At 41.3% G+C, this 12,090-nt stretch overlaps 1 protein-coding gene across 1 annotated transcript in view; it reads right to left on the reverse strand.

Annotated features, from left to right (window-relative positions):
- Positions 1 to 1,953: 1,953 nt before the first annotated feature.
- Positions 1,954 to 12,090, reverse strand: part of COL18A1 (collagen type XVIII alpha 1 chain) — a 96,138-nt gene continuing 86,001 nt past the window's right edge. The window contains exons 34-41 of the mRNA XM_029285095.1: positions 11,123 to 11,276; positions 10,957 to 11,033; positions 10,333 to 10,461; positions 9,409 to 9,444; positions 7,623 to 7,940; positions 5,712 to 5,909; positions 3,055 to 3,170; positions 1,954 to 2,384 (exon numbers count right to left, since the gene is read on the reverse strand). Coding sequence (XP_029140928.1) covers positions 2,171 to 2,384; positions 3,055 to 3,170; positions 5,712 to 5,909; positions 7,623 to 7,940; positions 9,409 to 9,444; positions 10,333 to 10,461; positions 10,957 to 11,033; positions 11,123 to 11,276 — 1,242 coding nt within the window. The 3' untranslated portion in view covers positions 1,954 to 2,170. The remainder of the gene's footprint in view (positions 2,385 to 3,054; positions 3,171 to 5,711; positions 5,910 to 7,622; positions 7,941 to 9,408; positions 9,445 to 10,332; positions 10,462 to 10,956; positions 11,034 to 11,122; positions 11,277 to 12,090) is intronic.

Here is a 12,090-nt window from a genome sequence, read left to right on the forward strand (position 1 = left end):
GTGCCTTTAGAAAACAGTTTATAATACACAACACGCAACTGACAAAGATATAAAGGACCACAGGCTTTTAAAACTGCATTAAAATGTCACAAAATACAGTAGACAGTAAGAAAACTGACTGTATGACTTGCACAAATTTTCCCCACCGCAGTAATAGCATTTTATTAGGACAATAAAAACAAAGCTTAGGTAGGAATTTAGCACCTTGGTTTTTAAAAACCGACTCAAATGAATGGGTGTGGAGCAAGCCTCAGCCTGGCTGAGTCTTGGACACCAAAATGCAAGATGGGTGATGGTGGATCAGACATTCCATAGCATTCCATAAGTCTACATGCAGAGGAAAGATGTCAAGCTGCTTTGCTGTGACCTGCCCTTATGATGGCTTTTTAAAAGGCTGCAGCCAGGATCAGGAATCCAGCCATGCTTTTATAGGGGAGCAAAGCATTTAGATACGACGCCAGTCTGTGTTCCAGAGGCCTCCACCCCTTGAAATATCCGTGTGCTTTAATGATTTGGAATGTGTAGGCATGGTTCCTGCCCCAGTGTTAGGAGCAGGGGAAGAGACAATCAAAGACTGGAGGGGTGGGTCTCTTTTTGGTTGCAAAGTAGTGACTAACAGCACTTAGCCAATTTGGTCCTCCAGCCTCCACTGGCATTGGGGGTGTGTGTGTCAGGATTTGAGTTAACCTGATGCGCTGAAAGCAGTTCCTTGTGGGTGCATTTGGCTTTCTTGTCTATTCTACTGTTACCTGGCAACTACTTTTCAAAGACAGAGACTGCTCGTGTTATGTGCTCCCTGGTATTTTGTAGCTGAGGTTTAAAGCTGAATGGGTTGATCAGCAGAGAACAAACTCTCTCTCCAAGGGGTGGCTGCTATCAGCAGGGCCAAGGGACAAGATTGGCAGGGCTTTGGTAACTAATGGAAACTCTAGGGCTCCCCAGAATTCGCTGTAACCCAGTTTCTGGGCAAAGGTAAAGAAAGGCAATTTCCCTGCAAAGCGGAGAAGAAAAATATTTTTTAACAATAACAACAAAAAATCCTCAATAAAGGAACAAATACAGATTCTTTTTGTGTGGTAAATTTGCTTCCCTCCAGGCCTCTAAGGAAAATCCTACACCTAAATTACCTTTAAGGCTGTTCCTTTTAATACTCCTGTCTCTTGGAAAACAAGAAATGGGCAATTAAAGGTGTAAAAACAGAATAAAAGGACATGGGGAGAATGGGGCTTAATAACGACTAGTGTTCTTCGTCTCTCTCTTCTGACCCTGTTTTTGCAAAGGATGTTGTAGCATCTCTGTAGCAGGAATTGTAAATAGCCTTTGAAGGGAGCAATGTTACTTCCTTCTGTGTCTGAAATTTTAAAAAAAAAGCAAAAGCAGTTGAGCCAGCTGGCAGGGCCAGCAGAGTTGCCAGGGCAACATTTTTGGAAAAGGATGTTTTTGAGGTTATGCGGGGCAGATTCAGGAAAGCCTGCCTGGGGCCTAGAAAACTCTTAATTTTGGTCATGGATTTTTCAGCAAGATAATATGTTTCCTTTAGCTCCTAATAGAAGAGCAGATGGTATCCTGAATGCCAAGTGATTGGGATTTAACACACTCACAGTGGGGGCTTCCAAAGGCAGCACCATCAGCACGTCCCTGTTTGGGGAAGCCATTTTGTACTGAGTCAGTAAAAATAAATAGATCTCTGACATCCCATTTGACCTGGGTTTTCTCTTTTAAGGCAAGAGGGAAAGGGAAGCGATCAGGGAAGCTTTAGGATAACAAGAAAAAGGCCATCAAATGTTACATACTGTAATGGCAGAAGAGAGAGAGAGAGAGAGAGAGAGAGAGAGAAAGAGAGAAAACCAGAACCATTTTGGGAGCTGACCTTGCCTGGAGACTGCCTTGCATACAATCCTGCTCTGCCTGAGCCCCTCCAGCAGCGGTGCTCAGAGGAAACGAGAACAACAACAAAAAAACAACAGCATCCATCTGTGCTGGAAATCATAGGCAGACTCTCTTTGGCTTTCTTGTTCATTTATCTGCTTGGTTGCTATATTATGAAACTGGCTGGACGCATTGTCCTGATTGACGGTGGAGGGGGAGGAATCCCCTGCCTGCTCCCCATTGCAGAAGGGGGAACATTTGGACTCCCGGCCTCCACTTGCAATCAGCACATTCAGGGGTTCTATTTCTTGGAAGAGGTCATGAAGCTGTTTTCGATGCATAGGACGACAAAGGCGTTTCTGCAGCTGTTGCTCTTCTGTTCGAGCAGCTTGCCTGATGCCAGCGAGGAAGCCTGGCCAGTCACCACGGTGTCATCTGTCCGCCATGTCTCACAGTAGCTCTCTGTTAGTCGCCGTCCCTTGGAATCGGAGCCATGCCACACATACTTCTGAGGCCTGAAAAACACACATTAAGGCCGTTTCACACGCAGAACCACCATGATTGTGTTCATATACCCTTCTATGTTACTGTTTAGCTATAATTGAGTCAACTCTGCTTGGCTGGGTCAGTGCAATTTAATAAGGGATAAATCGTGGTTGAAGAGTAGTGGCTAGGTTCATAACAGTGTAACCGTCCCTTGGCTTAATCTCATGCATGAACTCTGCCTCTCTGCCTGGTGGACCATCATTTTTGTATAAGATTTGCAGTGCCTAATAGTGCCTCAGCTATTGTGACCACTACTCATGCTCCATAAAGTTAAAGAAAATCTGAGCAAATCTTACTACCTAACCCCAGGGAAAGGAAAAATAGGCTGGGGCCAGATAGTGGCTTCACACAAAACATCTGCTCTGCTCTGCACCAAATTATACAAATAAATGTTGCTAAAGGGCTAGGTAACACAAAAGCATTTCATTGCTGCATCCCTTGTCTTAATAAAATGCATCATGCGGGCTGGGGAAGGGGTGGGGTGGGGACATAAACCGTATTGCTTACAAATCAGAAAAGAGACCTTGGATGCCTTTGAAAACATTGTGCCACTCCACAGGAAGTAGAACAAATTAACAATCTAAGCACATTCCAAAATCTTCACTGGAAACTAAACCACTCTCCTCAGCCCCAACTTACCATGCAGAGTCTCTCAGGACATCCCTTCCATCAAAGGAGAGGATGCGAACCCCAGTTCTGAATGGAGCTTCAGCGCCTGAGAAGAGGCCCTCCCAGTTATTAAACAACACTTCATCCTGGGAAGAAACAAAACAGAACAATGTGTTTGTCTAAGCAGTATTCCAAAAAACATTTTCTGACTAGAAATGTTCTTTAGTCAGAGCTTTCCATTTCAAGAATCTATAGATCACTGAGACGGCATCTGTCAAAATTCCTTCCTATTTCCAATTGAAGGAACCTGGGTGACATATCTAGAAAATTCTCCTTGTCTATAACCTTGGGAAGATGTATATCAGTCGTTTGTTCATTCATTGGTTCATTTATTTTATAAAGCCACACTTAATACAGACTCTGGGCAGCATAAAATTAAAGTTAGTATAATACCTGAAGAAAGAACATAAGAATAGACTGAAACACAAAGGGGAATAATATCTCCTTGGGCTCATTAATTAATATAGCCCAGAGCTTGGGAGAAAAGACAGATTTTTAGAGATAGTCTGAAGACTTGCTAGGTTGAAGCACTCTAAATCTTGGGGATGCCAGGAATGGTTTAAGCTTCTACAGATAGTCCTCGATTTGAACCTATTCAAAGTTATAGCGGTACTGAAAAAAATGACATGACTAGTTTACACATGACTGTTGCAATATCCCTATGGTCAGGTGATCAAAATTCAGGCGCCTGGAAATGATGAGACAGTTGCAGCGTCCTGGGATCATGGGATCGCCTTTGCAACTTTTCCAGCCAGTTTCCGACAAAGTCGGTTTGGGGGAAGCCAGATTCACTTAACAACCACAGTAATTTGCTTAACTGGCAAAAAAGGCCATAAAACGGGGCACAACTTAGGGCTTTGTGTAACAATGGAAATTTGGGGCTCAATTGTGATCACAGGTTGAGGACTACCTGTATTAAATTATTTTTTGAATATTCTTTGGTAATTAATTGTTCAATGTCCAAAGTAGAACTTGTTGATCTGGACAAAGGCATTAAAGATTTTTTTTTTAAAGAAAGCAGGGTGAAATGGCTTTTAAAGGCCATGGTCACGTGCCTATTGTAAGTAAAAATTGTTCTTGTAAAGAGAGATATTATACAAACTGTCATCTAATTTACTTTAGTCGATTTTGATTGCTCCATAATGACAAAAAAATGAAATTACTTCTTTGCTGTACCTTGCATTGCTCGGAGCTGAATTTTATTTGCCATACTACAGGCAGTCCTCGACTTAGGACTATAATTGAGCCCAAAATTTATGTTGCTAAGTGAGAAATTTGTTAAGTGAGTTTTTCCCCCGTTTTACGACTTTTCTTGTCCCATTTGTTAAGTGAATCACTGCAGTTGTTGAGTTAGTAACATGGTTGTTAAGTGAATATGGCTTCCCCAATGACGGTGCTTGTCAGATGTTGCAAAAGGTGACACTGCAACCATCATAAATATGAATCTGTTACCAACCATTCTATATTTTGATCACATGACCACAGGGACGCAGTGTTGTTGTAACTTCAAATGGTCACTAAACAAATTATTGTAAGTCAAAGATTACCGTAATTCACCTTTGCTTTAAAAAAATAGCTTTAAAACTAATCCCTTGCCATGTTTACCATCTTATTAGCCATGTTCCATCAAAACCATCAATAGTTATATACCACCATAAATTTAAAAAAACACATCCCAATATCGTTAAAATATCTGTATTTAACACTCTACTATATCCCAGGAGAGATTTTATTAAATATGAACCAGCAGGGCAGCAGCTGAAGTCCTAGAATAATTCTAGATTGCCTCTATGGACATTTTATTCTAGTCTACTTATATCTATGGAATAAAATGTCCATAGAGGCAATCTAGAATTATTCTAGGATTTCAGCTCCTGCCCTGCCCTGCCGATTCATATTTAGTTTGTAGTCAAAAATTATTTTCACAACTTTTACTATTGTCAGTTATTATGGATCCTTTATATGTGCAAATGACCCTTCCTATTGAAAGACAGACAACAGATATAGCCACTCAATTTTCTCAGGTTTCGTCTTACATTTCCATCCATCAAAATCCTGTTTGCTGTACTGTAATATCATCTGAAAACATTACAAGCTTTTCCTTTATACTTTTGCTCGAAGCATTTACAAAAATGTTAAACTAAATTCATCACAAAACATGTGATGCCCAGTTGCCTTTCTGCATGGCTGAATTGACCTTGATAAACACTTTTGTTTTCACATTACCAAGAAGAATATTGTGATCTATCTATCTATCTATCTATCTATCTATCTATCTATCTATCTATCTATCTATCTATCTATCTATCTATCTATCTATCTATCTATCTATCTATCTATCTATCTATCTATCTATCATCTACAGTGAGGGGGAAAAATATTTGATCCCCTGCTGATAGCCCTGCTGAGCTATCTTGTGCAAAGTCTTGTTTAAACCAAGATCAATTAACTAGTTACATAGTATATCTTTTTCTGCAATTGTTTGGGTGGGGGGAAGGAGCTAAGTTTAGTCTGTATGATTTGATCTTGCTTTTTGGGATCACAGTATTTTGTCCTTTAAAGGCAATAGATTATCTTCTCAGTACTTTGATGAAGCTTAATTTGCTCGGATCTGTGCCCCAACCTACCCTGAGATTGACAATTGGCACCGTACTCCTGTCTGCTCTGCGCACTATGGTGTAGAGATCTTGCAGCCGAGAGGACAGGAATGCTCGGAAAGTGCCAGACAGTCCAACCTGCCGAGCTTGCTGGAAACACTGGAAATCAGCTCCTCGGATGCCTCGCATGCTGCCGCTCTGGGGACCATTCAGGGCTATAAGATGCAGCTGAAAAAACAAACAGACAATCACATGCCAGGAAGAGCCAGGATAAATATGTCATTTGGTTGATGCCTGCTGTGACTTCCTAGCAATGGAAAGTATCTGCTCTTATCAAATGCAAGTTATGCAGACCAGTTTTTCAGCTCACTGCTGCCTAGATGGATCTTAACAGGGTTTTTTTGTGATTTTTGGGGGGGTTAATTAACATCAAATTTGCAGATGACACCAAGCTGGCAGGAATAGCCAACACTCCAGAAGACAGGCTTAAGATACAGGAGAATCTGGACAGACTTGAACACAAAATGAAATTCAATGGTGAAAAAAGTAAGGTTCTACATTTAGGCAAGAAAAACCAAATGTACAGGTATAGCATAGGGGGTACCTTGCTCAATAGTAGTAACTGTGAGAGGGACCTCGGAGTCCTAGTGGACAATCACTTAAATATGAGCCAGCAGTGTGCTGCAGCTGCCCAAAAGGCCAACACAGTGCTAGGCTACATTAACAGAGGGATAGAATCAAGATCACATGAAGTATTAATACTACTTTACAATGCCTTAGTAAGGCCACACTTGGAATACTGCATCCAGTTTTGGTCACCACGATGTAAAAAATATGCTGAGACTCTAGAAAGAGTACAGAGAAGAGCAACAAAGATGATCAGGGGACTGGAGGCCAAAGCATATAAGGAAAGGCTGCTGGAATTGGGTATGTCTAGTTTAATGAAGAGAAGGATGAGGGGGGACATGATAGCAGTGTTCCAATATCTCAGGGGCTGCCACAAAGAAGAGTGAGTCAAGCTATTTTCCAAGGCGCCTGAAAGCAGGACAAGAAGCAAAGGGTGGAAACTAATCAAGGAGAGAAGCAACCTAGAACTAAGGAGAAACTTCCTGACAGTTAGAACAATTAACCAGTGGAACAACCTGCCTCCAGAAGTGGTGAATGCTCCAACACTGGAAGTTTTTAAGAAGAGACTGGACAGCCATTTGTCTGAAATGGTATAGGGTTTCCTGCCTGAGCAGGAGGTTGGATTAGATGACTTCCAAGGTCCCTTCCAACTTTTATTATTATTATTATTATTATTATTATTATTATTATTATTATTATTATTATTATTATTATTATTATTATTATTATTATTATTATTATTATTATTATTATTATCTACATCCTCAAAAGCAGCCAGTAGTGATTAGGAGATTTCAAATTCTGATTCAGTTCTGAAGCTCATTGATTCTCACTGTTTTGGGGTGAATCATTATCTGCTAACCTAATCTATTTCAAGATAAAATGGAAGAAAAATCCAGTGATGATATTCATGTAAGCCGTTTAGCATGGTTATTCAATTAATCTATTGCCTGGAAATACATATTACATGGAGCAATACATTAACCAAACAAATTAGTATAATGTGCTAATCCATAAAAAGAAGCCAATTTTTTTATCATTATCATGTTGTGTACATTCAGTTTGTTCTGCTCACTGGCAGGATAACAACCTAAAGAAATTGTTTCAGGGTTTTATGGTGTTTTGTTTTGTTTTTTTGGTCCATTCTCCAAAAGCCAGCACACCTGTGACAACTACCCTGATCTCAGAATTTGTTTACATTCAGTTGCTGTTGCTAGCTGTTTTCATAATAGTGACTTAAATCTGAATTGGCACTACAGCAAGCTGCAGCAGATACTAGAACGAAGGACACGTTGATGACACCTGGGCACTCACAGCAGGCTGGAAGTCGTGATGTGTGTGAACTACCAAAGGAGCCGTCTCAGGCTGGCGGTTGTTGGGAAAGAAATGGTCCAAGGATTCTTGCTGAGATTGTGCCCCCTTGTGAGGTGGGTGGACGGCAGGTTGCTCAGGAAGGCGGCGTGAGTCGACAGCACTCTCGTCCCCTCTCCATGGCTTGGCAGTAGAATAAGCACTATATTCTGGACGTGCATGTACTGGTAAGTGTGGCTGAAATGGACGATGGGATCCAGAGGAGGCTGTCCCTCCATGAGAGTAGTGGATGCTGGAAGACCTTTCATAGACTTCATTGTCCTAGAATGGAATGAAGAATCAGATCCCTTTGGAGTGCTTGTCTGAGCAATCACTGCTACAGAGCACAACCCCTCACACTGCTACCACATTTTCTGTCATCCATAGTGTCATTCATCCGTCCAACCAGCATGCTGGTTTGCATTTGTCTACCATTCAGTATCGATGCTTCAAGATCTTCATTGGTTCACTATAAACTAGCAACACATGGTAGAACCCAGTTGTCTCTCCCAATTTAAATCTACCGTCTGCTCAGCAGAGGACTAGCATTGTCTCACAAAGTGTGAAAGCCATGTTTTTGTCTTTGTTTTTTTTTTAAAAAAAAAAAAGAGGTCTAGTTTACTCGAAGAAGTGCTGAATCTGTTTGTAAGGGGCTGACACATATTTTGGAAAATGATTGTGACTGGCAGATGCCTTTGCTATATAGCCAAGTGTCTGGTCTCTAAGGCTGTCCATGTCACATTGTAATTGAAACAGATGATACCAATGGCAAAAATTGTTAGGAGAAGAAGAAAAACACTACTTGAAAACTGAAACAGCTAGAACCAACTAAACTGCCTTAGCTATAAAAAGGGGATGAGCCAAAGGCAATATAAGGACCTGGCACCAAAAAAAGGGCTTTTAGGACATTTTTGTGCTGAAGTCAATGAAACATGTGGCTACGGTCACAGCCAATCTAGTTTTGCAAGGACAATGGATGGCTTCTCCCCCATTCAGATGAGTGAATAATTCTCTAGTCATAGGCAGAGGCCCCAGTGCCAAGAATTTCATATTTATTTATTTTTTAGGATACTTGACAATAGGAAGTTCACTACCTTCTGGGGGGGGGGGGGTTTAGCAGTGCAATTTCTCCCTTTACTGGGGTAGTCCTTGATTTACAATCATATTTGAGCCAGGAATTATGGTTGTAAGTCATGGAGTCATTAAGAAAGTCACTGCACGACCACACTCGATTATTTGAGATGGTCGAAAAACATCAAAAAATCATGCTCACGTAACCATGGAACGCTACAAATAGCCTTAAATGCGAGCCAACTGCAAATCATCCAAATGCGATCATATGACCACAGGGAAGTGCAACATAAGAACTTCAAAAATGGGTTGTGAGTAGCTTTGAGGACATCTTTTGTAACTTAGAATGGTCACTAAGAGATCAGTCATTAAACAAGGAATACCTGTATTCAAGTGAATGAAGAAATCATACAATTTGCATAAGGGGAAAAATTCACCTCCTAGTTTCCACCACCTAATAACCCTAGTTATAGTGCATTCAGATAAGAGATAAGCTGTCTTGATTTGTTACAAGGGTACAAAGGAGATTATTACCTATGGAAATCCAAGCATTAAACAAATCCTATAGAACCATAAATATTCCTGAAGCAGAAAAGTCCTAGCAGCAAGCATAGGATGTTCCCTATATAACAGTTTTTTCCAACTACTGGCCAGTATTAGATAATAATATTCCACCTACCAGTCCAGAGCCAGGAATGGATATTCTTTCCTCCAGCTGAAATTGAACCAAAACAATTATTGAAAAAATTATATAGCACTTGCTTATAGCAATTCCCAGCCAACCTCTTGAAAAAGCTAAATTTTTGGAAATAATACTATTGACAAACAGACATTATTGGGGAACCCCCCCCCAATCATTTTCAACATGTCGTTCTCCTTTCCAGGAATTTGGGGAGGGGGGGGACAACATTTGACAAGTCTGTTTCCTGCCTCCTCAATCTTCTGAGTTCCAAGATATAAATGGTTTTCCCAAGACTTTGAGGACTTAGTGATGGTGAAGCTGGGTTTATAAAAAGTTCTATTTATTTACACAGCTTAAGACCTGAGAAGATCAGATGCCAAAATCTGGTTGAACATGAAATGACATTACAGGATCCAGTGGGAACCAAGCTTACATTACCTCAAAGGTGCTTTTTTTCAAAAGGCAACTGGACTGTTTTTTCCTTGAGGGGAAAAAAAAGAGCCCGGTTGCCTTTTGGAGGGGGGGAAAAAACACCTTTGAGAGAACTATGACCTGGATGACTGAGAATCTCCACAGACATCAAGCTTACATTAGTTTATTTTAAGCAAGCCCTTTCTAAATCAAGGCTGGGAAGTTCACCCAACCCTATGGGAGATTGTTCCTTTCTGACACTGCGGTTTCAGTTTGTACATGTTCTTTTTCCCTGAAGAGAGTTTTTATTCTGTCATAATAATTGTGCATCTAAAGTTTCATCCCTTAGGACCACTGCCATGGCTGAGGCAGAGTAGTGTTTCTCAACCTTGTCAACTTTAAGCTAAGTGGACTTCAACTCCCAGAATTCCCCAGCCAGCATGTGGGGAGTTGAGGTCTATACATCATAAATTGCTATGGTTGAGCAATGCTAAGGCAGAGGGTACTCACAAGGATTTTTCTGATGCCGTTGTGGACACGGATGTAGAGCTCTTCTCTCTCTCGGATGAACAGGAGCTGCCCTTCAGGAACCTCATGAGCTCTGCTCATCAGGTTCTGGTACGTTGCTAAAATCCGTACCTTTGGGAGAGAAAGCATTTTAAACATGTGAGGGAAAAGAACTCTTTATTTTTCCTACTGTTCATTAGTGTCAGCAATATAAGATAAGGGGAGCAAGAGTGAAACTGAAAACCAGAGGCCTCCAAGATGTGCAATATTATCATTCTCCCCTTAATTGCTACCCTAACCCTTCAAAAATGACCCAGATACTACCACCCATAGTGGACCACTCTGTTGCCAAATTTCAGCAGTGCAATCTTGGGAGGTTTGACAGGTGGAGGCAGATTCAACCTTGGGAGGTTGAGGGGGAAGGTAGTTGAAAGCTACAGATTGTCCACCCTTGTGTGAAGACAGTGACTGGATTCTCACAGTTTGTTGAAGCAGAGACTGACGCTACTATAGTCTAATCTGTATGTTGTATAAACCCAGATTAAATCTGCGAGGCTTAATTTTAGACTCCACAATCTGGAGTGTAAACAAGTTGGAGAACGATGCTCTAAAAGTACTTCATCTTACCCCCAAAGAAGGTGGGTCACTAACGCCTGGAGGTCCTGGTGGTCCTGGAGGACCTGGCGGTCCTGGAATACTGATATCTGAAAGAAACCATAATTAAACCACAATCATCCAGAAGGCACCTATATTTGTAACAAATTAATTGAAAAGACATTAAGCGTCTACTCACGTTGCCTGTGGGGACCTGGGAAAGAAGGGGGTCCCGGAGGGCCAGGAGGGCCAGGAGCGCCTTGAGGGCCGGGACGTCCTTCAAAACTTGCCCCTGGAGGTCCTTGGGGGCCTGGAGGGCCAGGTAGGCCCCTGATACTCTCACCTTTAGGGCCCTGAAAAAGTAAGTATGGATGCCATTACAGTCATAAAAGCAGAGGGTGATCCAATATTAACTTCTTGCCCAAAGGAAGGAATGTGGTTGTTAATTAATAATCACCATTATTGATTAATCTAAGCCTAAGAAGGGGAACATCCAGCTTACGTAGCTGTTTCTCACTCTTACCACATCTTTAGATGTAATTTGGTAGCCCTTTTTACAGTGACTGGTTCTTTGCTGGGGAGGACAGACCACAGGACTACCTGCAAGGCTACCACGCGGAATATTCTTGGGATTTGGTAGATAAAACCTGTCAGGTTCATTCACATTGTGTAAGTCCTGTCAAGGTATCAGAAGCAAGGCTTTGCATGGTTAGCTGGGATGAATTCAAGCTTTTAACTTCCAAGGAAGTGGACAGTATTGTCAGGTCTGCTAACCTGACTATCTATTAGATTCTCTTGGTTGGTGAAGACTACCTAGGATCTGATATGATTAGCTCCATGGAAAAATATTTGCTTTGTTGAGGGAAGAGATGCTTTCAGCTGCTTTGAAAGAGGTGGTGGTGTGCCCCCACCTTAAGAAGCCATTGCTGGACTTAACAGTTGTAGAAAAGACAGGCAAAAGGAGTATTAGATATGTTAGCCACCCTGAGTTAAAGTATAAATAATAAAGATGCGATTAAAAATAAAAATCTAAAAAAAAATGTTCATCCAATCTCCAACATTCTCTTTTAAAGGAAGGCTGTTGAGAAGGTGGTCAGGCTGCTGCCCAGAAAATCCAAATGAAGAGACTTTCCATGTGGAGCCAACAATCATGGCAAAGACCAAAGA

The sequence above is a fragment of the Protobothrops mucrosquamatus genome, unplaced genomic scaffold, assembly GCF_001527695.2.
Source record: "Protobothrops mucrosquamatus isolate PMUCROS unplaced genomic scaffold, P.Mucros_1.0 scaffold1269, whole genome shotgun sequence".
NCBI classification, from domain to species: domain Eukaryota; kingdom Metazoa; phylum Chordata; class Lepidosauria; order Squamata; family Viperidae; genus Protobothrops; species Protobothrops mucrosquamatus.